Source organism: Diorhabda sublineata, chromosome 6 (assembly GCF_026230105.1).
Source record: "Diorhabda sublineata isolate icDioSubl1.1 chromosome 6, icDioSubl1.1, whole genome shotgun sequence".
NCBI lineage: Eukaryota > Metazoa > Arthropoda > Insecta > Coleoptera > Chrysomelidae > Diorhabda > Diorhabda sublineata.
In genome coordinates, this window is record NC_079479.1 from 29,694,447 (window position 1) to 29,720,252 (window position 25,806).

At 32.2% G+C, this 25,806-nt stretch overlaps 2 protein-coding genes across 3 annotated transcripts in view; one reads left to right on the forward strand and one right to left on the reverse strand.

Moving 5' to 3' along the window:
- Window positions 1-25,806, forward strand: part of LOC130446041 (uncharacterized) — a 127,876-nt gene that overhangs the window by 43,425 nt on the left and 58,645 nt on the right. For both annotated transcript variants that reach the window (XM_056782032.1, XM_056782031.1), the window contains 5 exons: window positions 1,802-1,923; window positions 14,843-15,017; window positions 19,085-19,251; window positions 23,687-24,278; window positions 24,755-24,991. In XM_056782032.1, the coding sequence (XP_056638010.1) occupies window positions 1,802-1,923; window positions 14,843-15,017; window positions 19,085-19,251; window positions 23,687-24,278; window positions 24,755-24,991 (1,293 nt within the window). The remainder of the gene's footprint in view (window positions 1-1,801; window positions 1,924-14,842; window positions 15,018-19,084; window positions 19,252-23,686; window positions 24,279-24,754; window positions 24,992-25,806) is intronic.
- The window catches only part of LOC130446042 (RWD domain-containing protein 2A), a 118,228-nt gene that overhangs the window by 32,427 nt on the left and 59,995 nt on the right, over window positions 1-25,806 (reverse strand). The gene's annotated exons all lie outside the window — the stretch shown is intronic.

Below are 25,806 nucleotides of genomic sequence, written 5' to 3' on the forward strand. Positions count from 1 at the left end.
AAGAAATAACATCGGCCGCATGGCAAAATTTTTGTTATTACTGAATAACGAATTTTATACAGACCTATACACTGTTTCCGAAGGGTATCTAAGAATATTTTAGTTAAAGCAGAAGCAGATTTTCCATCTCTAAAACTTCATGGGGGCTGAATATTCAGCTATATTGCTGAATCTACATCGATAACTCTATGGTTAACAAGGTATCCTCAACTAAATGATGAAAAGACTTATATAAAATACATAACAGCCAGTTATGTGGAAAACAGAATTTTTTTGGTTTGGTGCTGGGACCCACATTCTTGAACCTATACTATAAGAAGCTATTATCTTACAAATGTCTGATATCTGCAGTGCTTAATAAATGATCGAACATTAAAACGAAAAGAATCAAGATTTTTCACTATAATTAATGAATTTGATGAAATTTTTATAAAAGTGATCTCAGGTCGTGAAACAAAGAAGAAAGCTGTAAATACTATCTACTCTCATTTACAAAATTGTGAGTTATATACGGGGCACTGTTTCCGAAGGTCATTCGCGACGATCCAATTAAATATAGGATGTAAATTGGTCTACAAGATGATCCCGTTACCTGCATTTCAAAAAAAGACGTAAACTAATGACATGTAAATTCATCGTCGGTGTTTTCTTGACTATCTATCTGCATCTGTAGGTATGGGATAATATATTTTTTCTTTCGAAAGCTGAGAAAATGTCAATTTGAAGCGTATGTAAAAATAAAAGTTGGTATATTAGTACCACTAACCTAACCTAACCCAAACTATTATATAAATGTTGCTTTTGGACAATAAACTAGTCAAAATAAAATGTACCATTTGTTTTTTTGGTTCCACTATAAAACCCTGGGGATCAATTTACCCATAGAAATTAAATAAAGCAGGTAATGGTGACGAGTTAACCACCGCCTGTGGATAGAGGTAGCATTGTTACAACCCTCCAGAGACATGGGGGTTGAAAGTCGAATACAGTGGCAGAAGGTTATATAGAAATATGTTTAGTAAACTAAAGGAAAATTGCTAATTAGCATTGAACGAACCGTCGCTGACGTATTCTAGGGTTTTGGTAAAAGAAGAAGCAAAAAAACGGCTCTTTTCAAGAAATATCGCAAATTATAAATCAATAAAACTCCCCTTTCAATTTTACTATAAATTTTTGTAATTAAGAATTACGGGGGTATATAAATAATATAAAATAAATTTCAATTAGAAAATGTGTAAATTAAAAAAAAATAATCGTGTTGTGGGGTTCGTGGGAAAATTATTGTACATAACTCGTTAAACACACGCGTGTGGTTTCCGAAAACATTTCTGCTCGTGTGTTGAATACTATTACTTTTTGGCTGCACCTTCACCTTCACCTGTATTCTGGTGTGATTTATAAAGTCCTGCAAATTCAATTGAGTTTTTATTTAGATTTGTGCTCAAGGATTTTCAATGTTGGTTGTTATCAGATATTTGTATATTACTGCGACATTGTAAATTATCTTTGGCTCCTATTTATTTCTTGTACAAATCGAATTTGACGAACCTGAAGATCATCCAGTTAATTGGACCATCACTTGCTTTCGAGTTATAATTTCGACAGATTCAAGTGATAGATGTAACGCTTTGAATTTAATATTGTGCATATTATTGTCATACCCGAGTCTTTTCGATGTTATTTAAAATTCGTCTTGACGATTATTATCATCTACTTTCACAATTATTCAAAATTTCTACAATTACGTGTTTAATCAGAATGAATTTATGAATTTAGGAAAATCCTATTTTCTTTATTGCAGATTCTACTGGGAAGAGTAATAGAAGAGAACCTTCAATCATCATTTATAAGTTTGTGGATAATTATTTCTATCCGTTTCAATCTATTACTTCGGATGGAGTTTTTCAATGGGAAATTATAAAGGTAATTTGAATCATGATGGAATAAATTCGTGATTATATAATATCTCATAATACATCAATATTCAACCATAAATTAACATTCTTCAACGTATTAACTTCAACACCATTCGAAGAGTGAAAATATTACCTTTTTATACTCAAATTAGTATAGAAAAAAATCATGTGAATACCAGAATTTGCTACATTATACTCTAAAAATGAAATGTAATTCGTAGTTCTTCCTAATATAGAAATTAAAAGGTTATTGATGTTGAAGATATTAAAAATACATCGTAATGACCATGGTTCCCCAATGTTTGTTAATGTGTATTATTTTTCTGTCGCATATATGGAAACAATTTAGTTAATTGTAACAATTTAACGAAAATAAATTGAATATGTGTTAGGATACACAAAAAATATTTGAACTAATTTTAAGTTAATATATACGATTTTCAAAGTGGTGATAATAGAAGGGCATACAATTGTAAGGTCTCTGTTTGGAATTGTGTGGAACGATTTTGAGCATTTCTAAGGGTATTGGGATACATTTACAAACTTAGTATCATTATTTTCTCAACTTTACTTTGTTATTTGTTTATGTGTGAGCACACATTTCATTTGAATGTTGAGGTAATCAAATACCTTATATCATTGTCACCCTCAAAAAACTTACTTAAAATAGATGTACTTTGTGTTCACTTAAGCCACCATATTTAATTAGAATAATTATATTTTAAGTTTTATGAGAAAATGAATATTTGTCGTACAATTATAGACTTATGAGGGTGAAAAAATGTTGCCATATGCTGACTGAAGAAATACGCATTCGTCAGCTATTCGTGGGTCGAATGCTGCGTTTGCCAACTTTGAACCAAAGCCACTTTCGAATGAGGATTTTCCAGGCCTTATTAATGGGGTTTAAGCAAAATGAGTTGGATGTAGATGCCTCTACACACCTGAAACGAAAAAAATAGTGTATAGAAAATACCGAACTTATTCCGAAAAAGCTGATCATTTTCCATGCCTTATTAGTGGGGTTGGAATAGAATGAGTTGGATGTAGTTGCAACTAGAATCCACCACTACACATTCGCGATACGGAAAAAAAGTCAAGAAATTGGATGGTACGGTTTCATCTGTTGGAAAAATAATTGCGACTGTTTTTTGGGATAGTCATGATAGTTTGCTCATCGAATATCTTCAAAAAGGTTAAACAATAAGAGGACTTCGTTTGATAGAGTAAAGAGAGAAAGTGAGAAAAAAATAAGAAGTGCTTTATCTTCAGGACAACTCACCCCTCAAACTTCAATGATCGCAAAGTCTAAAATTTTAATTCGAATTGGTTGACCACACACAGTTTTCACCAGATATCACCACCAGCGACTTCTTTCCTGTTTTCTAACTTTAAAGTTCCACTTAGAAAGGAGAGATTTTATTAGACGAGGACGTTAATGTATACGCCTATTTTGAGGAGAAATGATTAAAAAGTTTGGAGTATCATTGAAAAGTGGACTAGGTTGAAAAATAAGAATGATTATGAGAATATTTCTTTGTTATGTAGGTAGCTACAAAGAAAACTTCCATAATTAAATGTAAAACTTGTTTCCTATTGTAACAGTAACAATGCCGAGACAAATAAATTACAATAAAAAAATATTAACCAAATTTGTGCTTGAATAATTTTTGTAATATCACGTTTTTTTATTATAATAAACAAATAAAGTTAAGTTGTTCGACCATGTAATCAGAAATTTATTAAGTTGTGATAATATTTTGCCGAAACAAAAACTCAATGATAAGAAAGAATTTTTACTATTGCTGTTCTAGTATAAATTTTCCAGTCTACTTTTGTCAAAACTAATATAGATAAAAGATACTTAGAAAAATGAGCTTATCCAAGCAAACGTACATTCGCAATTCTCATTTTATTAAATTCCTTCATTTTTGGTTTCGAATCAACATTCTTTGAAGTTTTGGTCGAGATGGTTTAGTATTTCACTGTCATGTTAAGAGTTATCTTATTGAATCTGAACTGAATTTAAAGGGAAAAATTGAATTGTTTTTATATGGAAACTTGGATTTTAGATCGTCGAAAAGCTGTATTTGGAAATATAATTTATATCTTTAAGAAAAAATACATTTATAAATATTCACAAACATATAAGAGAATAATAATATTAAAGGTGTGGGTAACGTTAAAACAGACTTTGATTATTTACCTTACGTATAAACTATATGAAGGAACCCACATATGTCGTCACTCGGATAAAGGTTTTTATTTGTTACTCACACAAGGTTTAAGGGAAGGGAGCAAATAATTTAGTAAAAATTAGCTAATTTTATCTTTGGTGAGTTTACCTTCAGCGTCTGAACTTGGTTATTGAAACGGGCCTCAGACAGTGTTATTGTGAAAGTATTCTAAAGATGGACGAATCTATAGGATTAGAAACTGTGGCTGAGTATATAGCTTTATTGTCTTAAAGAGTTTTCGTGAAGCTTCCTTAGCTAAATAGGCCATGTGACTACGCCACAACATATTGCTACCAACCTCAACATACAACAAGCGATGGTAATATCCAGACAGAACCAAATCCTGAGCTGCAGTGCCAATTTTCTTTGTAAATATAGCAGCCTGGGTCTTTGGTGCATTAAACTCAATCAGATTGTTTACACCCCAGAATGTTCTTAAGATCGGTAATGATGGTAGTGTTCTGTAGCTGTTGCGGTTGATTTGAACGACTACACTAGTGTGATTTCGTCGGCGACACTATATATCGAGTTTGTAGTTTTACCGAGTGGATTGTTGATGTACAGGAGAAAGAGTGTAGATGACAAGATACGGGATTCATCGGGATCGGTGTTAGATAATGCTGAAAATGCGCTGAAAAAATAAGTAAAATGAAAGAAAACTTATATTTTCGATTTTTCATGACCAAAAATAGGATGGAGCAAATATTTACTAATAATTTTGGCTTCTTCACGAGATTTATAGGTAAAGTGGGTTCTTTAGTCCGCTACATTAATTTTATGCTGATTAATTACGACTTAATACATTCATCAATATCTGCGGCTTTGTTTATACATTTCGATTTGTTGTGTTAAAAAAATTCAATTCATTAAAGTGTTTAGGCAATAATTACTAATTTATTCTTATCAGTTTCTTGAACCAACATTATTTTCCTTATAAAGTATAATGAAACAATTAAAATAGCAATTTTCTAGAATTTAGTTTGTTAACAATGCCGACCCTGACTTTGTTCCGAAAACGCCTGTCTATCGGAGCGATTCCATTAAAGGAACTCCTTTCAAGAACAATAATTAGTTTGTAAGTTGTAGCCATCAAAACCCGTATTTGCTCACACAACGTTTCTTAAGAAATTCGGTATTGACTCTCCGTTTCCTAATTTTTATTAGAAAAAGAATCGAGGGAAAACGCTTTTTCGGTAGCACGGGAAAATTGAATGAAAGTTAACATCTATTCTTAGAAGATGATATACACGAAACACTCCTTGTTCGAGATAAAAACTTTGTTAATGCTAAAATAATAGAGAAAATCATATAAAGAGAACTGGTATACGTGAAAATGAACATTTGTCAAGTATTTGGTATTTACAAAATACGAATAATTATTTTGAATACTGTGGAATAGCTTTGAAAAACATCGAGTACAATATATCATAAACTAGAGGGAAAGTTTAACACTATACTACCAAGCCTCACCAATAAGAAATAACATCAAAATGATAACATTGTAGAGTATAGAAATATCTACAACTTTTGTATTCACAATTTCTTCATCTCTAAATTTATGCAGGTTTTTATTTGTATCTAGAAAAAAATAATTTTTTGTAGTTTATTAGGTAAAAACTTACCTTTCTATCGCCCACACACGCTGTTCTTTTTTTGAATTAATGTATTCATTCTTAACTTTATTTTGACTTAAAATCGAAAACACTCTCAATTTTCAATCGATAATATCGAACTTTTGAAAAAATCTGAGGCCTTTTCATTCGTTGAAATATCAAATAAATGAAAAGAAATAATATTTACATGCCGATATTCATTCTATTCTGCTTGCCTCAATTCCAAATATTTTCACAAGTATTTTTGAATCTGCCACGGCAACTAACCTCCAACCTCGTGACAAAAAGTATAACTTTAGTGCGTTATAACATAAATAACTATTTATGGATTTAGGGAAGTGATACAAAATTTCATTATGGAACTAATAATGTCCAACATTTTATTTTCGAAGCTCTCCATAATGATGTTGATGTTGTTGATATTGATGCTCACCACCTTCAAGTTATGTTAACATACAAGTTCTTTATTATACAAAAAATATCATCAAATTAGCATGCTTTTTTGCTTTAAAAAGTTTTTTTCCGATGTTATAGCAATAAAATGTTTTCCCTATTTCATGTTGCATGAATAATTAGTGAGAAACAGTCATTTACACTAATCAGGCATCCACTAAATCTGAGCTAATTCATGTAATTTTTCTGAACAGAGGTTACAAGCGAGTGATTATTAGTTGAAGCGAAAAAGACGCCTTATCATCAATTTTCCCAGTTTCCCAGTAAATTCACTTCTTTCACTATTGGTTTCGTGCTTTTTTTTCATCACTTTTATATACGGGTGCTACTCAAAATACGAGGAAGAACGTGGAGTTTTTTACTGCTTAGACGGAGATGGTAAAAGAAATACCAAAACTGTACAAATCTGACATACCACTTTGACCAATTGTTCCAATTATTCAAACTTCTTTCACCCCATTATATAATTATTTGAAAAATATTTTGGAGATAATTTAATACTAAAAAAAGCGATTGACCTTTTTGTCAAAATGCTATGGTCTAGAGTGACTTGTTATTTGGATGAAAATAATTGATTTGTTGACTAACAGTAAGTAGGGGATTGTTCTTGGTCCGTCAGATAACTTGCCCCTTGAAACGGCTAGTTTTTGGCCACAAATAACGATTCATAACAATTGAAATACGGGACATAAAGGAATCGAGGTAATTAAGTTCAAATTAGCAGTTATTTTCGAGGTGTTTTTTGATAGCAGAACATAGAACATCAGATATATTTACTTATGTCTCATACGAGCAAGACTAGGTCCATAATCAGAGAGGTAAAGTGGATCGTTTTCAATACCATTACCCATTCCCATGAGTTTGACGTCTGTGTGACATATGATGACTCTATATTTTAGAGAATGTAAAAACGAAGGAGAAGTTAATTTCTTACGTTGAAACAAATTCTCAATGCCAACTCATAATCTAGATAAATCATCAGAAGAAACATGAAATAATGCTTAAGAATATAAAGTACAACAAACTTATCATTTACATCAGAAAGAGTGATTAATTTTCTATTTTGCTCCTCGTATTTCTTTGTTTTTGAAAACAAGTGAAAATCGCGAAGAAGAAGATTGGCAATATAGAACAGATGGGGATAGCTTCAATTCAATTTCAAAAAAATTTCCCTTTGAGGACTATCGAGAAACTGTATTGGAAGCACAGCCTTTGACTACGGGCAATCGCCGAAATCTTTTTTGATGAAGATTTGGGTAACTATTTTTTCAATTTCTTGGGTAATCTTGTATGCACATCTAATCCACGATTCGTCAAAAATTACGATTCCATGAAGTGATCAAATATCATATCTGTTTTTGGAATCTACTTATATAACTAGCAGACCCGGCCACGCGTTGCTGTGGCTGACAATACAATTGCTCTCTCTTCTGCTTGCTCAATGAAATTATACTGGTATCGAGTTATTACATGCCCTTCACAATTGCCCATAAAATAGATCTGAAGAAATTTTGGATCTTCATTTGGCAATGATCCAATTTTATTATATACCTGGCCTGAATTTTGAATGTTGTCAATTACATATATATGCCAACTTTCATGAATATCAGTTGACTCGTTTTTGAGTTCATTCGGAACATTCACACGGACACTGAATTTTTATATGTAAGATGTTGTACAGCAAACGATTTCTAGCAAGTTGCGTCGCAAACTCGAGCGAAATTTATTAGAGAATTTAGGAAAATGATTGTGGGTCCATTATGTTTTCAATTGAGAACATAATACCCGTTATGATTTTGGGTTAGTTTTTGCCCTCAATTCACTGGACACTTGGCTTTCAAATAGGTGGACAGATTTTGAAAAACTGATGTTCTCACTAATTTCTTTTTGTCATAGATTAGAGTTTTAAATCTTCATTGGCAAACAGTATTTTCGATTATATAGATCCATTTTTAATGCTATGTTGCATTACATATACGATAATTCGCAATTTCACGATAGTAGATTTTTCTCCGCCGTTCAGAAATGATACGATGGTTTCTTAATATTTTTAAATGTTAATTATTTTAAGAAGCTGTACTACGATGGTTGAGCCACGTTAATTTCAGCTTTCACCCTATATCTTCTTAATATAATTGTTAAAATTAAAAGAACGTCAGATATCTTCAATCAATGCAAGTAATGAGCGTCTTCTTAACTGATTCTTCTAAAATTGAGATAGATAATAATTATACTCATACGATGGTTGATCTGAAGTATTTTATGTCCATTACACCTGTATCTCATTCAAAATTTCTATGTTCGAATTGATTATGTGTTACTAAATTCATTCTTGGTTTGTTTATTCCCGCAAAATAGATTCTGTTATTCGAAAACCCTAAGCGTAAATTGAATATTATGTTTTCCTAGTTTATTAAATTTGCTTCCTTTCTCGTAAATGCTGTATCCTGATATAGAAAAAAGGTTTATAAGAACTTAAAAGCTTTTTGTGAAATCCATCAGTTGTATAAACTTCCATCCAGTACTTTTAAGATAAAACATGATAGAGCATATGTACATGATCTTATGAGTTTCGTATATTCCCTTTTATCATTTCTATAGAGGAGCTGCATTAATAAAAGGTTTCGGATACGTATATCGATCAAATTCTAAAATTTGAGCAGATAAAAAAGATTTTAGTATATGTATATATGTGTGCAAGGTCTGTCCAAAGACCTATTAAATAATTTCAATAAATATGAGATTACTACAGGTCATAATATATTATCGAAACACTATGCTACTGCGGTTCAGAAACAGTGCTTCTGGTGAAAAATCTGCTGTAATAAAGTCAAAATTAATTGACGGTTTGAATATTTATTGTTGTAGTCCACCCTTATCATATAGGAGATCGGATATTTCCAAGAATTCTAAATGTAAATAATGTTCACGTTTGTAGTAATTCGAATATCACTATTTATAACATAACTTTTAGGCCAGGAATCAGCGGCAAAAAACGTTAAAACTCTTGAATTTTGTTAATAAACGTCGATTTTAATGAAAATTTGGATCTATTTACCCTCTTATTCAAAATTTACCTCGTGCCGTTTATCGCAAAAAATTTAAAAATCTTCCATTTTAGCATGTATTTTAGTAAAATACAGTTTAAATGAATTATACGTAGATCTGTAAATATTCTCAAAAGTTCATGTTTAATCGCACTCATGCAACCTCCCCAAAAACCATCTTCTGAGAGTAATAATATTGAAAAATTCTTTTGAAAACAATAATTATTACATCGATTTTCATAAAAATTTGAATTAAAGATCTACTTACCCTCTTCTATGAAATATTCCCTGTGCCAAACTGGAATTTTTATATTTTGGGGGGAGTAAAAACTACTTCTTATTTTAAAAAAATTTAAAATCTCAGATTTTTATGCATGTTTCGGGTTAAATGTATTATTCGTAGATCTGTTGACATTCTCAAACACTTTATGCAGCCCCTCCAAATCACCACCTAATCATATGAAAAGTTGAAAATATCAATTTAAAGAAATTATAAAAAAATAAAAATATATTTAGAATCAATGGAATTTTTATTTGGAAAAAAACAATTTCGAATAATTATGTTTCATCATCACTAATATCTTCTTCTTCTCGTTCGTGCGAGCTGATGCTTGATTGTATGCTCCACGTTTCTTTTTTTTCTAATGCTCCAATTTTTTTTAAAAAAAAAGCAGTTGGCGATAGCTCGCTCAATTTTAAAGCTAGAAACTTTTTTAGAAAACAATTTTATAAGGAATTTCAAGTACTTCAATGTCATATCAACTTACTTAGGCCCTGGTTTCGAGAAGGGTGCAGCTCAAAGCCACATTTGGTACGCGAATGCAAACTTTGAACTAATGTATATCCTTCAATTTTTATGATACATAAATATAAAAAAACTGGAAATTTTTGGCAAGAAAAACCCTACAATTATTATTTGAAACATCTTTTCAGAACATGAATAGTTTTTGGTTTATTCAAGGAGAATTCTTTTTTTTTTTCGAGATTACGGAAATGCAGTGTTCAATTTAATTAATTATTAATTATTTTTTCTAAAACAAGCATTAAAGACCGGTCAAATATCCTGGATCATATCAATAATACATAAATAAAGTTAACTGCAAGTGGATTACGATTAATTTCAATTGGAGTGGTAATGGCAAGTATATAATTACATTTTTTCAAAAAAGGAAAAAAAGAAACTTTATTTTTGTTATAAATCAGTCAATTCTTATGCAAAAGACTTTTAACAGTGCTCATTTTAAAGGTTTTTCTATGTGCCTTAAAAAAGATGTTTTTTTCAAAAATTACCTCAATTTTAAGGTTAAATATTTTCAATTTCAAGGTTCTCCAAAAATAGGCATCCTTCAACGAACAATAATTCAGTTATTAATTCCCAGAAATCGTTAAAAAACGAGTCTCTTTGTTTTTTTATTATCTACATTTTTGTTCTTCATAATTTTCCTGATAAAATGGAAACTTTTTAAGTTATTCATGAAAAACGTGTATGCTGAATTGTCACTCATGACGTCACGCTGGAATCAGAATGATTTCTTGGCCATTAATGCTACACTTCACATTTTGATTACAATGTGATTTCACATGTTTCAAATTTTGAGAAGCAGAAACCCACATAATATTTTACATTATACAATCATAAATACTATTACATGGGATTAGGTTTTATTGGCGAATCAAATCGTGAAAGAACAAATTATGACAATTGTTTCCTAGATTTTGATGGGTCCAAGCAATTAAATGAAGAAAAAAAAATACTTGATCCAACTTCGTGACTTCTCTGAAAACAATTCAGTTCTTGCACTATAATATTGAAATATTTATGAAACGCTTCTCTATTTCAATGAAAGCATTTATAAAAATATCATTTGATTTAACAAACACCGACCAACATACTTATTGGGAGGTGAAACACTTTAAAAGTGCGAAAATTACATTTTCGTACACCTTGAGTCAAGTTCAAAAATGATAATTTGAAACTACTTTGAAATAAGAGTTGATAAATAAAAAAATAATTCTGAATTATTCATTATTTACAAATTTTTAATGTGAATATTTACGTTTTTTTTTGCTGTCCTGAATCATTTCAATATAAGATTACTTCTCGCATTTCAATGAGGATAAGTTTCAAAGATTTTCTTATAGACTATTACGATAAGTCAAATTGTAGTAAAAGACTTATTGGAATTGTGAAATTTTCGGATTTGATTATAGAAAAAGCATTGCGTTTTTTTTAGGGTGAAAACTTTGACAAAACAAACTTTCTTATTTCAAAATTCACTTCCTGTGTGAAAAAATTCCGTATCCCGACCGAGAAGTTTTTGTGGATAGTCTTGATAATATGAAACAGAACTTTTCTGCTAATATTTCATCTAACTTTTGAAACTTTGAACATCCATTAAAAACGAACTAAAGTCGACCAACTAATCGAAATTGTTAAATTTTTCTAATTTAAGCTATAAATCCAGATTAAATAGCCTAGCTTAGAATAATAATAATAGGTGGAGAATAAAATGATGTTGTATAACAACATTTTAATACAAAAATGTCATTTCTTCAATAGTGGAGACGTAGTTCTATAGATAGAAATTGACACTATCAAAATTATGAAGAACCAGGGACTAATTAAACTATAGCAAATAAGTACGTGTACATATGCTTGCTGAGATGACGATATCCTGGGATATAATAGATCCATTGTGCCCCTTCGACTATTCAGTCTCCGGGGAATAGCTATGAAACTAGTAGTTTATTACTGATCCTTCTATAAATTCGCCGGTTTTAGTCTGACCAATTCTTGATTCTCTATTATATACCGCCAATTGTCGAGCTCTGAGATTCTGTAGTGCCTTGTAGTGTATTGAGACTGCTAAAACTCTTAATCATAGTTTTCCAGTTGTTTTGCCTTTTGTTTCAGCTCTACTATATTGTACCAGTAGAGCAATCTTTTTTACGATTCTTTTTTATCAATTCTTTCAACTATTAAATCACTAATTATTGTACAAAAGGGTTGTGATCCTCAAAAGAGTGTTTTTTGTGTAAAAAGCAAGCACAAGAGAGTAAACTCCCTTGCCTTGAACTTCTATAGGTTGTAGTGCTTGGGAAAGACGCGATTTTGATGTGGTAGTATCGGTAAAACAGAGTCAGATCGGTGACCTCATTCTATGCTCTAAGCCGTCCAAGTTTCTGGTCAAATCTGGTTCGTCTATAACTTTCTCTGTTCTGTATTGAGTTGAGTATCCTACAGGTATACTTGGGAGCCAAACTACAAATGTGCGAGCAATATTCCAAAGATGGATGAATCTGGGCCTTGTAGAGGGTTAGAAGCTGTTGCTTTATGGTCTTAAAGAACGCTCCAAGTTTTTGTAAAGCTTCATTGGCTAAATCGGCCACGTACTATGCCAGGATATATTGCTGCCAACCTCAACACCCAATAAGCGATTATTGCGGTGATGGTGATATTTTATGTCCAGATCCTAATGTTTTCTTCTACCTACAAAAAGGTTCTATATTTTGTAATATAAAACCTGCTCGACATATTTAAGATATAACACTCTTCTTTTTATATTGGAACGTTACTATTTAGAGTAATCAACATCTAGAACAATGCATTTTTGTAGTTTTGGCAACTTGAAAGCTTGAAGCTTATTGATTGTTACATTATTTGCAAGTAAACATTGAACTAACTGCCGTGCAGAGTGTGATGATGCATTATCATGATGCAACATTGAATTCCGAACATTGGCTGAATTAAGAGCTGCGGTTAAACATTTTGTAGTGTATGTAGATTGCTGTAACTATAAGTTGATCTTCAATGTTAATTGTTTCCGTTAATCCTCTACTGCAGAAGAAAACTTCACACATACTTTTGTTGCCAAACCTTTGCTTTTCTCTATTCTCGGAGTTATTGAATTTTCTTGAATCAACCCACAGTTATATTGGTGGAATAGCATATTTCAGAAAGAACACGATGTCCAACATTATTTAACATTTGGAAATCGTTAAGCGTATGTGACATCCAACGAGTAAAACGTTGTTTCACATGAAGACTATCACATAAAAGTGAATTTATTGCTACTTATCCAACACCAACAATGAAGTCAATAATTTGATAGGCGCATCTTGGATCTTTATGTATCCCTCGCGGTAGAACCGTCCAAAACTGTTCTTATGACAAATGCAGTGAGTCCACTGCAGTCAGAGCTCACTACTTCAAATCCATCGAATTGAAAATGTATCTATAAATTGACGCACAGCTTAGAAGATGTGGTGAAATGCTTTAAAGTTTGACGTTCAGTACAATTAGGTAGGTAGCTTAGATATCAGAAAAGGCTCCGACAAATCAATAGTCAATATATTATTGAGAAAGTCTGGATATAACTTCTACATTTACGACGATTTACGTGATTTTGAATAATAAGCGGAATGAAAATCGAGATATTTGACGACAATTTAAGTCTATACACCTAATATTGATATAAGGTGAACACTTGATATTGAATACAATGTTTATTATCACCACACCAATATTCGCGATTATATTGTTTGAGGTGCGTTTAGATAAACAAGTAATCGTCTCCAGAAACTCACTTAATATGTATGTAAATTTTCTGCACCAATGAATCTTTTCGGTGAGCAAATTTTCCTATAAAATAAACTTGTAGACTGTATTTCCGAGTTTGTAATATCATATTTACGATGTGAAAATATTTCTCGATCTTTTTGCAGAAGCGGGAGTGAAAAAATACTAAAACAGATTCCGTTTGTTTTTCATTTAGATTCTAAGGAAAGTAGATTTCTTGAGCCTAAGACGATTAATCAACTATCTGTAATAAGCACGGGTTATATCCTTAATTAAATTATTTTCCTTGTATCTTTCACTACTAAGTGGGATATTAATCAATCGTGTACTAGAAAATGAAAGTTGTCTATTTCTTGTTTACTCCAACCAAGATATACCAGTATGCAGCAGTCTATTTTCTTAATATCTCTAATTCTATATAAAAATTCCGCTTCACATGGTGCAAGACATGTCAGATCTTGCATATAATTTCTTGCAAGGTGAAAATATTGCGTAGATGTTATGCAAGTCTCTTGCCATTACATCTATCAGTGAAAGTAAACAAATTCCAAACCTCAAATATCATTTTTTGACTTGAATTTTATTTTGTGACTTGAAATGAAAGTAACAAAGTTAAGTAAAGTAAAGAAGAAGAAAGTGGTCGGTGAATCACTTGCAATAACTATATCTGCCGCTTGCTTTTGCAGCCAAATGGACAGATTGATTTTTGAACCAGCAGTGATTAGATTTCTCCTTAGAATTTGTAATCAAACACGAAACCTATAATGTTGCTAGTGCGAGATCTTGCATCAAACATTAGTTTCTTTGAGCTTTGGAAATAAATATTCAATAGTAAGTAAGTAATTGAGCCACAATAATTGATTGAATAAAAAAGATATTTGACAAAAAACATCTTGTGTCGTAGAATGATTTGATGAATAAATTTATGCTTTACTTTATGGTAGTATAAACATTTTTCAACAATTTCGGAAAATTTGAATATTTTCTTCATTTACAGAATCGAAACGGTGATGTACTTCTAATAGCACTAACTTTGAAAGGTCTAAAAACTTTTGAATATGATGGGTGGAATTTCATAGAAACAACGATTGAATTTCAAGGTAGACAACTGAAGAACATGTCGGATGTTAGGAGGATACGCACTTTTATAATTGAGGATAAGCAACTATTAGGTAATTTCTTTAATTAATGAACAGCTGAGTCTAATTGGTGACATTACGAGGGTTGCTGCTTAAATTTTAGGATAGACAAAATAATTATTCATAATTGTTTTTCAAAATATTTCCATTACAATCAATTTGCATGCGTTTGAACCAATTGTCAAAGCATTTTGTCCATTTCGATTGAGGTACCTCCAAAATATGTGATTTGAAAGCATCAACCACTACTTCAGGTGTAGAAAAACGTTGACCTTTCGATTTACAGAAATAAGGAGAAATCATTGGGTACCAAACAATGACTGTACGGCAGATGACCCATCAAATCGATGTTCTGACTGTTCATAAACGTTTTTGTTTGAACTAATGTGTGAGAGCTCGCATTGTCGTGGTGGAGAATGATTCGTCTTTTGCGATTACTTTCCCTGATTTTTTCTGGAAAACTAGTGTACCATTCAGAATTGACGGTTCTACGTTGTTCCAATGGCGACATGTCCAGTTATTCTGAAAAAACAGGCGAGCAATTGCTTCAAAGTAATTCATGCGCGAAGAACTTTTGTTGGTTTTGACTCGTCTGAAAGATCCATACATTCGATTATTGTTTAGGTTTGGGTTATTATATGCATATATCCATAATTCGTCTTTTGAAGCATAGCGATTTAATTTTTGATGCATAATCACCGAAAGTTGAAGCCAGTTGATCAGCACATTGAGGTAGGCTCAATCTACGTTGAAATTCATCTCACGAAAATGTTCGCGATTTGATTCCATTTTCGACCAAGAAGAAGTATCTATGAACAATTCAAATAGCACTGGTATGACAACACGTTCTGAGGAGGTTCACCCTTGAAAATGTCAAATTTAAGTAATAACCCCTCGTATTGGTATTTACCAATCTTGTGGATGTGGAACTGAAGATATTTCAATCGATATTTTGGATCAACTGTGTGTTATCAACAAAAGGTGGTGATAAGAGTGACAGTACGTGTAGTTTCATTCGGCTAATCAAATTCCCTAACAAAAGGAATGTTTGTTTCTTTATTGGATTTATCAGTTTTGTAGATTGGACTTTTCAAACTACCTAGATCTAATATTCATGAATTAACATATTCATAACCACTACAAACGTAGAGCAATTTGCCTTTCCAACTTTCATTCCAATTATTGGTTTCTGATGAGTGAAAAAAGCAAAAAGGTTACTTCGAAATGCTACAAAATATGAATAATTCGTTCTACTGCACCGGAATACTACTTATAGTCGGGGAGGTAGCGTTTAAAAATTTTGTAGAGGGTGATTTTCATTGAAATATCAATAAAATTTATATCCAAAGTACTCATCTACTATAGAACATTAATCTTAGAATTTTGTAGCAAATATGATGCTACAATATGTCACAAAAGATGTCGAAGTGATTTTTTGAAGCTAAAATTTAGAATACATTGATAAAAATGATAAGAATGATAAGGAAATTGGTCCGACTTATTGACTGAATGTAGTTTACTATCAGGACACGCACCTTTTCCCACTTCGTCGATCAATATGTCTAAAATTCACAAATTGTACTTAACGTACTGAAACGGTTCACCATTTCACCAGATTTGAACCCTAGTGGTTTTCCCGTGATTCCTAAACTTAAAGTTACACTTGCAGAGAGTTTTTATCAGACGAAGAGGTTATTGCATACGCAAGGATGAGAAAATATTGTCATAGGAAAGAACTGGAATTTTCTATAGAGCAGTATCATTTAAATCTTTCTTTTTATATAAAAAAATTGTAAGAGGAATGAAAAATGTATGCAGAAGCATCGAAAAATCGTATATTATTCAATGAGCGAGTGATAATTGCTATAACAGATGATGATGATTTTTATACTACAAGACACGTGGATAATATCCTGTATAAAATTTGGATGTTGGCGCGATTGGTGTTGCGTTTATTCACACCGAACAGTGAGCGCAACCGTATGACTACTTTGGAGCAGTTTTTACCCTGTTTCAGCGTAATCCGATGTAGTTTCTGCATCGTTTCATAACAGTCAACGAAGCATGTCTCCACTGCTACACAACACAGATCAAGGAACTTTAAAAGATTTAGCTCCCTGCGTCTTCTACAGTCATCGGAATAACATATTTTTTAGGATGAAGAAGTTGGAGAATTTCTGCGTCAAGTGTACTCCGACTTCTATAAAATGATCGTGTAGGCTAAGTCTAAGACTTATCGGACCCTCCATATGAAAGAGTTCTATCTGGAACTATCTGAAATCCTACTGCATTTCAACTTTTATCTTTGATTTCATTATCACCATGTAAATGTTTTTGTTTAGAAATTTAGAAAACAGCCGGTAATCGTTTGAGGTTGAACATCAACTAAATCCAAGCCTCTCTGAACTATTTTGGCAGTTGCGAGGGCGGCTCTGTGGCTAGATACGTTATTCTTATACAAAAGAGAACCTCTGCCTAACTTCCTCCAGTGTTTTTCTTTGATCATGTTATCTTGTTTCCGCTCTTTTCACTCTACAACATAGTGATAACACTATGCTTAATCTATTGTTTCTAATCAGGTTCAAAGTTGTCAGTTTCTCACATTTTATACAACATGCTTATACAACTATAGTAATTTTCATTGAGGTATTGTAAATTACGTAATTTTCTGCAGTCTGATTCTTGCATTTTTGTTCTATATTCAAAACACACTTTGAGATATACTTTAAAGATGATATTTAGTATTATACCCCGACGCCCTTGCACCAGTTGTCCTGGTACCGGACATGCTGACTGCATATAAACTTTACACCCCTAAAATATAACCCCATTTAAAAATATGAGCCTTCAGAAAACTCTTGCACATTTCCGACGCCAGCTCTTGGATTCATACAGGAGATCGGAAATTTTTATATTCGATGTGTACTTGATAGTGGTCGTGACTAGAATTCATTTACACATCAGGTATTGAGAATGCTTTTAACCATTTGTAAATATTTTCTGAATTGAGGTCTTCATAAACAGAGTATACCTTGCGAACGAATATAATATTTTATAGATATCTGCTAGATAGTTTATAATTTTGCATTGATTGTTGTGAAACAAATGATATGATATTTGACATATTCTAATAAATGATTTAAAGTCAAATAAAGTGATTCAAAGTTGAGATAGGGGACAGTCAGTAACCATTACACATATTCCTTATATTTTCCAATTGAAAAACCAGTCACCAATCCTATTTCGCGCCTTGTGTTAGCTTGTCTCATACTAGTTATCTCCATTCATTTTCTTAAAGACTGTCTTAAAAGCAGACTTTTCAGAGATGTGATAGCAGCACTTACTCTGCTCTGAACCTGCTGGTGGTTTTGATAATTCCGGCAAAGCTAGAGCATCGCAATTACCCTCAACCAATACTTCGATTTGAAAGACTTGTTTCCTAATCGAGAGAAATCTGCTCATCCACTGTCAGTAAAGGGTGCTTTCAAGCTCTCATTATTAACGGTCCAACGGACTATTTCGTCATAGATCATCAAATTATTTACTCATCTCTGTCATCCGTTAAGAATACGTTAAGCTTACATGTCATTCTCATAGCGTCGAATTTTATTATAAAGTCGGAAGGTATGATCTAGTAAGATCCTTGTTGAAGTCGTACCCATGAATCCTGTGGAGGACACGCGAGGCGTTTAACTTTATCAGTCGCATCTCAGTTTTAATTTTTTTCGTACATAGCTACCAAACCATTGTTCCATATGTAATAAGAGGTTTAACGATCGAAATGTTTAAACAGTGAACGATTTTAAAAAAACTCAATGTACAACAGGGTTCTGCATTTTTTGAATTAAAGTCTTCATGAAGCAAACTGTTACATTATTTCACAGTATATCTGCTAGAAATTTCACATTTTCTCAAGTGGGTACTATCATGTGGTTTGTGAAATAAACTAAAGATTTGATATTTTAGGGTTGTCACTGATATATTCCAAATCAACGGCCACAAAATTCATTCCGTAATGACATTATGATAATCAGATTCTATAATTGAAACCTAGTTGCCTTTTTGAGTTGTATGGATAATCTTCATAACTGATATTTCAGTTCTTGCAAGGACCAGTTCAAATGAAAGCCTATTCCAAGTTAATTATTCAAAAAAAGACAAACTGAAAGAGCTTCATGACCAGCTTTTAACATGGTGTCAAGAAAAAAAGCAGGATATGACAAAAAGAATTGAAATTTTGCAAAAAATGAGTAAAATTAGAAAAAGGGTGAGTATAAAAAAAGCACTCAAACACATACGTTTTGAAACATAGTTCGAAAAATTATATTTATAATACTAGAAAAAAATATTCATAAAGCACTAGTACTTTCCTATATGTCCTTTAGATTTTTTTTGTTCGCAGGTTCTAAATTTTATGAAGGATTATTGAATTAGCCGATAATTATAAGTAGAAATATTTTATATAGTGAGTTATTTATACTCTTATTTCGTTAACATTTGAAATTTGAGGACAATGGTTTTGTGAAGTTTCTCCTGAAGAGATTTGTGGAGAATTTATATTGAAGTCACAGACTAGACCATTTTCTGAAAATGTGAAAAAGGCTCAAGGCAAAAGGTGGGATCCCCATTTGTGTGGTACCGGGTGTACATGTCATTCAGTAAAAGGGATGAGATGTTTATTTTTCACAGTTCCAATGGTGTGGCTAAAGTCCACCAACCATTTTGAAACTTGTCAGTACTACCAGCATCAAAGCACATTTGTTTTATAAAATATTGCTTAGGGAAATAATGGCATTAATCTTCAGGAAGCTCTGAGGAACACATACAAATCGGCCAGCAACATTTGATTATTCAAGAAGAGTTGGGTGATTTGGGATTGTCAAAGCAACTGTTGGTTTATGTCTTAAGAAGTAGAACTTACTTGCCAAAGAAATGAAAATTATAACTTAAAAAAATGCCGCGTTTTAAAAATTTATAGTGACCACAAATAGTTGCTAGCGTTATTGGGTATATTTTTTCCATTCATTATTTTTTTCTGAGAATTTGGGAGCTATCAGCGTCGGACAGGATAGAAGATTCTACCTAGATATTAAAAGACAGAAAATTCGGTATCAAGTGTGTTCAAAAAGTATCGTCTTCGTGTTCGCTAAATTATCAAAGAAAATGTTTCTTAATTTATTCATTGCGTGAACATTATCCCCGAGGTTCAATGGATAATTGGAAATGGAAAAGTCAATTATTGGTAAAGCGGTTTAAAGATACTGGTTTAACGTTTAATGTATAAACAAAATAACATCCAAGAATATAAGGCAATATTGATATTATTATGCAGTCTGTAAGAGAAGATGCACAATTTGCAACTTGCAAGAGATCGTCTGTTATAGTTTATTATTGTGAGCAAACGTGGTACTCATTTTGCACACAGCCTTCGCATGTCCAAATTTTCAGTTTCAGTGTAACGCACTTTTTGAAATGCCTACTATGTCTGCTAGATCGCGAACTTCCAGTCGACAAACATCCAGTACGAATTTATGGATTTTCCTCAACATTTCTGGTGTCGTTACCTCTTTTGATCGACCACTACGATGCTGGTTTTCGCAGGTCGTATAGCTTCGTTTACACTCTGGTACCTAATATTTTACTGTTGATAACGAAAAGCAGTTCACCCAGTTTATAATTTAATGCAGCTTTCATATGGGTTGGACCAAAACCTTACAATTAAAAGTGTTTTATCACATAACGATGACCAAGTTTTTCCATGTTTACAATTTCACTAAAAACTTTCACTATTGATGGCTGCCAAACAAATAATAAACAACGTGGCGTCTTCTAACTTGTAATATATGCTGTATAGATTGTGTGCTTTCTAATCCATTGGTATTTCTCAAATAACTACCGCCATCTTTAGGTCAGGCTAGATACTTCTGGAAGCAATCTCGAATTCTTAGTGTAAGTTTTGTCGAATTGACTGGTTTAAAGAGTCCACCTCAAGTACACCTGACGGTTTTATGGCATTTTGCAGCTAATGAAGATAATTTTAGCAATTAAATTTTCCCGGAATGAACACTCTACTCACCTATTATGTGGTTGCAGAAATGTAAACATAGCGTTGTTAAAAAAATGTATAGAATTCAGGAAGCCAACGGAACACATCATTATACGTACGCTGAAGTTCATATCTGAGAAAATACAAATAGAATTGTGCTATGCTACAACCTGAATTTAATTTTCATTGGAAATTGTTTTGATAAGTTATGAACGAATGAACGTAATATACACCTCGACAGCTCTGTACAACATTAATTCAAACTTATATTGTATTTAACAGTAACTAGCGCAACTTTTATATGCTTCAGATTTTTCATTAATTAAAACGTTGCAATTGACAATTCAATATCAATATCTGTGTTCTTTTTATATCGTTAAAATGTCAACATTATTTATTTCAAACCATTTCCTGGTATCGGAACTGATCTAGAAGTTTCTTAGACTACTCAAACTCGAAATTAAAAATTCTGGAGTAAAAAAACTCGAATAAGTAAATTACAATATCTGAGCCTAAAAACGTTCAAGCATCAGTCGAATACAGATTTGTTTTATTTAAAGTATTCTGATCTAATAATTTCTTAGCTGTTACGTTTAACAGAGGTAAAGGTAACTATTTGAACAAATACTCTTGATTTACATAGGAAAGTACATCTTCCATTCCACTACGACAAATATATTGTTAATGGTCAAAATTCCTTAGTTGAAATGGAAGTTATTTCTTTTATATAGATGAATAGAATAGAAGGTATCAAAAAATTTCTACCATAAAATTAATACAAGGGTGCAAATTTGGGAGAGGCGCTTATAATAAATATAATGCCGATCATCCAATAGCGAAAATCTTATCTTTATAAAAAGAGATAAGAGACACACCACCGCAAACTGAATAGTAAACAAGTTGTCCAGGTCCGCAGTACAGTATTTAATTTTTAGAATCAGTAAATCATTCAAAATTATGGATAAACATCAACAATATACAAAAAATCAATGCCTTGGTTTTCCGAAATAAAAGTAAATCGAATAATACTGAGAATATTATAAATATCAAAATATTTTTTCCATAATTATCAGGAAGGTACTTTTAAAAGGGGTTTCCGGTTGATAGTCGGTAATTAGTTGTGACCTGTGTAAGTTATTCTTTACTTATTATTTAATCAAAATTCTGGGAGCTATGTGGCAACCATAAACTTGTCAATTTGCAGATTCGGTGAACGTCTTAGTAGAACCTGGCACAGTTCTTAAGTTACAAATTCATCTTGGTATTTGATTTTACCAAAATTATCTTTGCTTGTAGTATTAAGTACAACTCTGTTAAATTTTTAATAATGGGTTCCTTATCTACGTTTTTAAGCCGATTATGCTTGTACAAAGCACGAACATCTGGGATACGAAGGGTGCTACTTAAGTTCTGAGATGCCTCAATCTCAAGGTATGTCACATAACAATATCAGTCAATACATAGAATCGCACTGGCACTGGTTTACTGGCACAACATCCGATTTTGGACGACCTTCACGAAATCCAACCAGTAGCGAAGTGCGATCTCGATTGAATTCAGAAAACCAGCGAAACACGGTGGTTAGAGATGGTGCTTCATCAACAAATGTCGTAGTCAGTTGATTGGCACACTGTTGGTTTAATCCGCGTAGAACGTCATAGAAAATCACAGTACGAAAATGTACGCGATTTAATTCCATTTTTTGGCCAACAAGAATGTTTAAAGAGTCTGCCAACTACTCAAATAGCACTCGTATGACAACATGTTCCAAGTGCCATTAAAAATGTCAAACTTTTTAATGATAATATCAGATTTGACATTTACATCAGTGTTGCCTATATCAAAACTTAAGTAGCAGCCTTCGTGAGATTTTGGCTATTTGACGACCCGCATAATACCTACTCATTACCACAAAGAATAAATGAATTTTGGTAGTTTTTGTATTCTTAGTCATCCAGGTAATCGAGTATTACTCAATAACACGTGTTCCTAGAAGTGTTGAGATAAAAGAGCCGGCTGATTATTTCAAAGAAGCCGTCCCATGCCACACTGATTGAATGAATCAGATTTTTGGTGTTGGTTCATAACCTGGATCCGCCACTATACTCATCGAAAGAAAATACGGTCGAAACAGTTATCTACAGCAGGCTAAACTGCTATGAAAATTCAAAGACGGTTTCATCGGCCGGAAAAGTGATCGATGGGATTGTGTGCGTCGACTACATTCAAAAGGCTAAAATAATAACAGGAGAGTGAGGAATATGGCAAGACAAACAAATACGTCTTCCTTAAGTACTTGGAGGATACTTAAAGAGCAACAGCTACATCCTTATCATTATAGACAAGTCCAAGAGTTTTTTCCAGACGATATACCGGTTTTTAAAATTTTTTTCTTATTTTTTTTATGCGGCTAAGTATGTTTAACTTCCACAAAGCACACTTTTAGTGTGATGAATGTTTTTGGATGAACAAATATGAGTTTAGTTTTTCTTTTTGGTTGTCTGAAATGATTACTTTTGGAACACCCAACAGAATAATTTCAACAATGTCACATTTTAATTTTCATAACTTTTCTCCGCGGTAACGACGCAACGACCAAACAATTTCAAAATATAAATGACGCAACTACTCTTGCATATTACCTAATCTGTTACAGGAACTTCAGTTTGACTCCCAGAAGCAAAACTTGGAAACTTTAATCTCGACTATAAGCTCATACAACTCCAAACTATCCACTATACAAAACAGTTTAAAAACTCGACTTAACCGAACCAATATTATTGAAAGGAATCTCAACGCTACACTATTGTTGCTAAATTCGACCGGAACGTTCGAATCACTTTTTTCGAATACAATAAATGGTATTGAAATACCAAATTTCTTGGAAAACAAGATAAATATAAACCGTGAAATAGTAATTGACGCTGAAATTGAAGCAGATTCTATACAAACGAAATCATCTTTGATATTTAATAACTTCAATAATCACTCAAGGAAACATTTTATCTATACAACATCTTCATATGAGTTAGAAGATGTGGACATACATGGAGATGCGATTTTCAAAGACACAGTTACTATAAGAAATAATCTGAATAATATTAACATATCAAAAGAAACAATTTTACTTAAAAATGGTGATCAAAATTTGGAAAATTTGAGAGCAAATCGGATCGATGTAACCAGACTTAATACTGCAGCTATTAATGATAAAATAGTTGAAGAAGTTATAGGCCATGCGAGAGAAGGTATAGTATTCAGAACCATTTTTAAATGTTTTTTTTATAGAATCTTTAATATGGAACTAAAGAGCCCCAGTTTCACATCGCTTCACTCGCATGTGGTTCGCTAGCTGTTCTAGAATAAGGAAAGATTTTAAGAGAAACTGCACTTAGAAGTTGAGAATAGGGTGAATCAATCCTAATCCGTGGAAAATTAATGTTGAATATTTATTCTACATACTCTCAATATTCCATTTTTCTCTGTCACTTACAACTTTTTTCAATTACAAGTTTTATACAACTGCGAATCGTTTTCTTTACGCACGTCACTCAACGGCGATATATTCAATTGGCTCTGTATGGATCACTAAAACTCATTCTTCCTTCATTTTGTTTCTGTAAATTTCGTAAATCTTGAGATACTGCCGTGATTTATCGTTATCTGTACAAAAGTAACTGCCTTAAGAACTTAGTAGCTTGATGGAATTCGTTTTTTTTTCCAGCCGCTTCGGAAATCTCGAACGTTCCAGAAAAATCGAATGACAATACCCTTAAGGAAAAAGTGGAAAGGATTGAAAAATTGAAAGTGAAAAATTTAAAAGTAGACGGTTTTATCAATGATGTAGATATACCGATATTAGAAAAATACGTTTTGAGAAAATCCGGAAAACAGAATATTAACCAGACGTATTACATCGATAACGTCGAAACCAACTGGGTGGAAACTGATAGAATGTCAGGTAAAACGTATACGAGAATTTGTTGAATTTCTAATACTTTAAGTTCCAAAATGGTTCATAGATACACTTTTTTCAAATCACGTTATCTTTCCGTAGAATTTAATTCAAACGACAACTTTTTAATGTCGTTTTAACAACAACCGGAGCCAATTTTGTGTCGCACAAAATTACTGCCCCTTGCGTGTTATTTTATAAAAGTTTTGGAAGTGCCTTTTGTATAGCAAACAGTTTTGTAGAATATATATTTATATGACGGGTTTGTATTTTGTGAATATAAATTCCACATCCAACTCAAACTCTCGACTCCCTGTCGTTTTGTATTATTTATTTACTACAATAAATTATTTCCGTAAATTATCCAAATGCAAATGAATGGAGACTTTTGATACCAACTAGGGTATTATTATATGATAATTTACGGAAATATACTTTATGTTTTCTCAATACACTGCTCGACATAACTAGACTAACATTTTTACGTTTTAATTTCCTTATATTATAACATTTTGGTCGAAATTTCACACTTAAAACATGATCAACAAGAACTATTTTTTTTGTGCGTTAATTATTTCAAAATATTTATTTAGTTTTTGAAATACATAGATTTTGCAATGGTGTTTGATACTAATAAGCTATTTATATGCTGAAATCCCGAAAACTATTGGAACCGTAAACTTTACTATCCTTTCAATGTCGTTGCTTATGATAATTAACATAAAACAGCCATTTAAGAGAAATAAATAATTTCAATGAGTTCAAAAAATCATAGACAAATGAAACAACCCGTCAGCACATTGATAAAAAATCAAAATTGA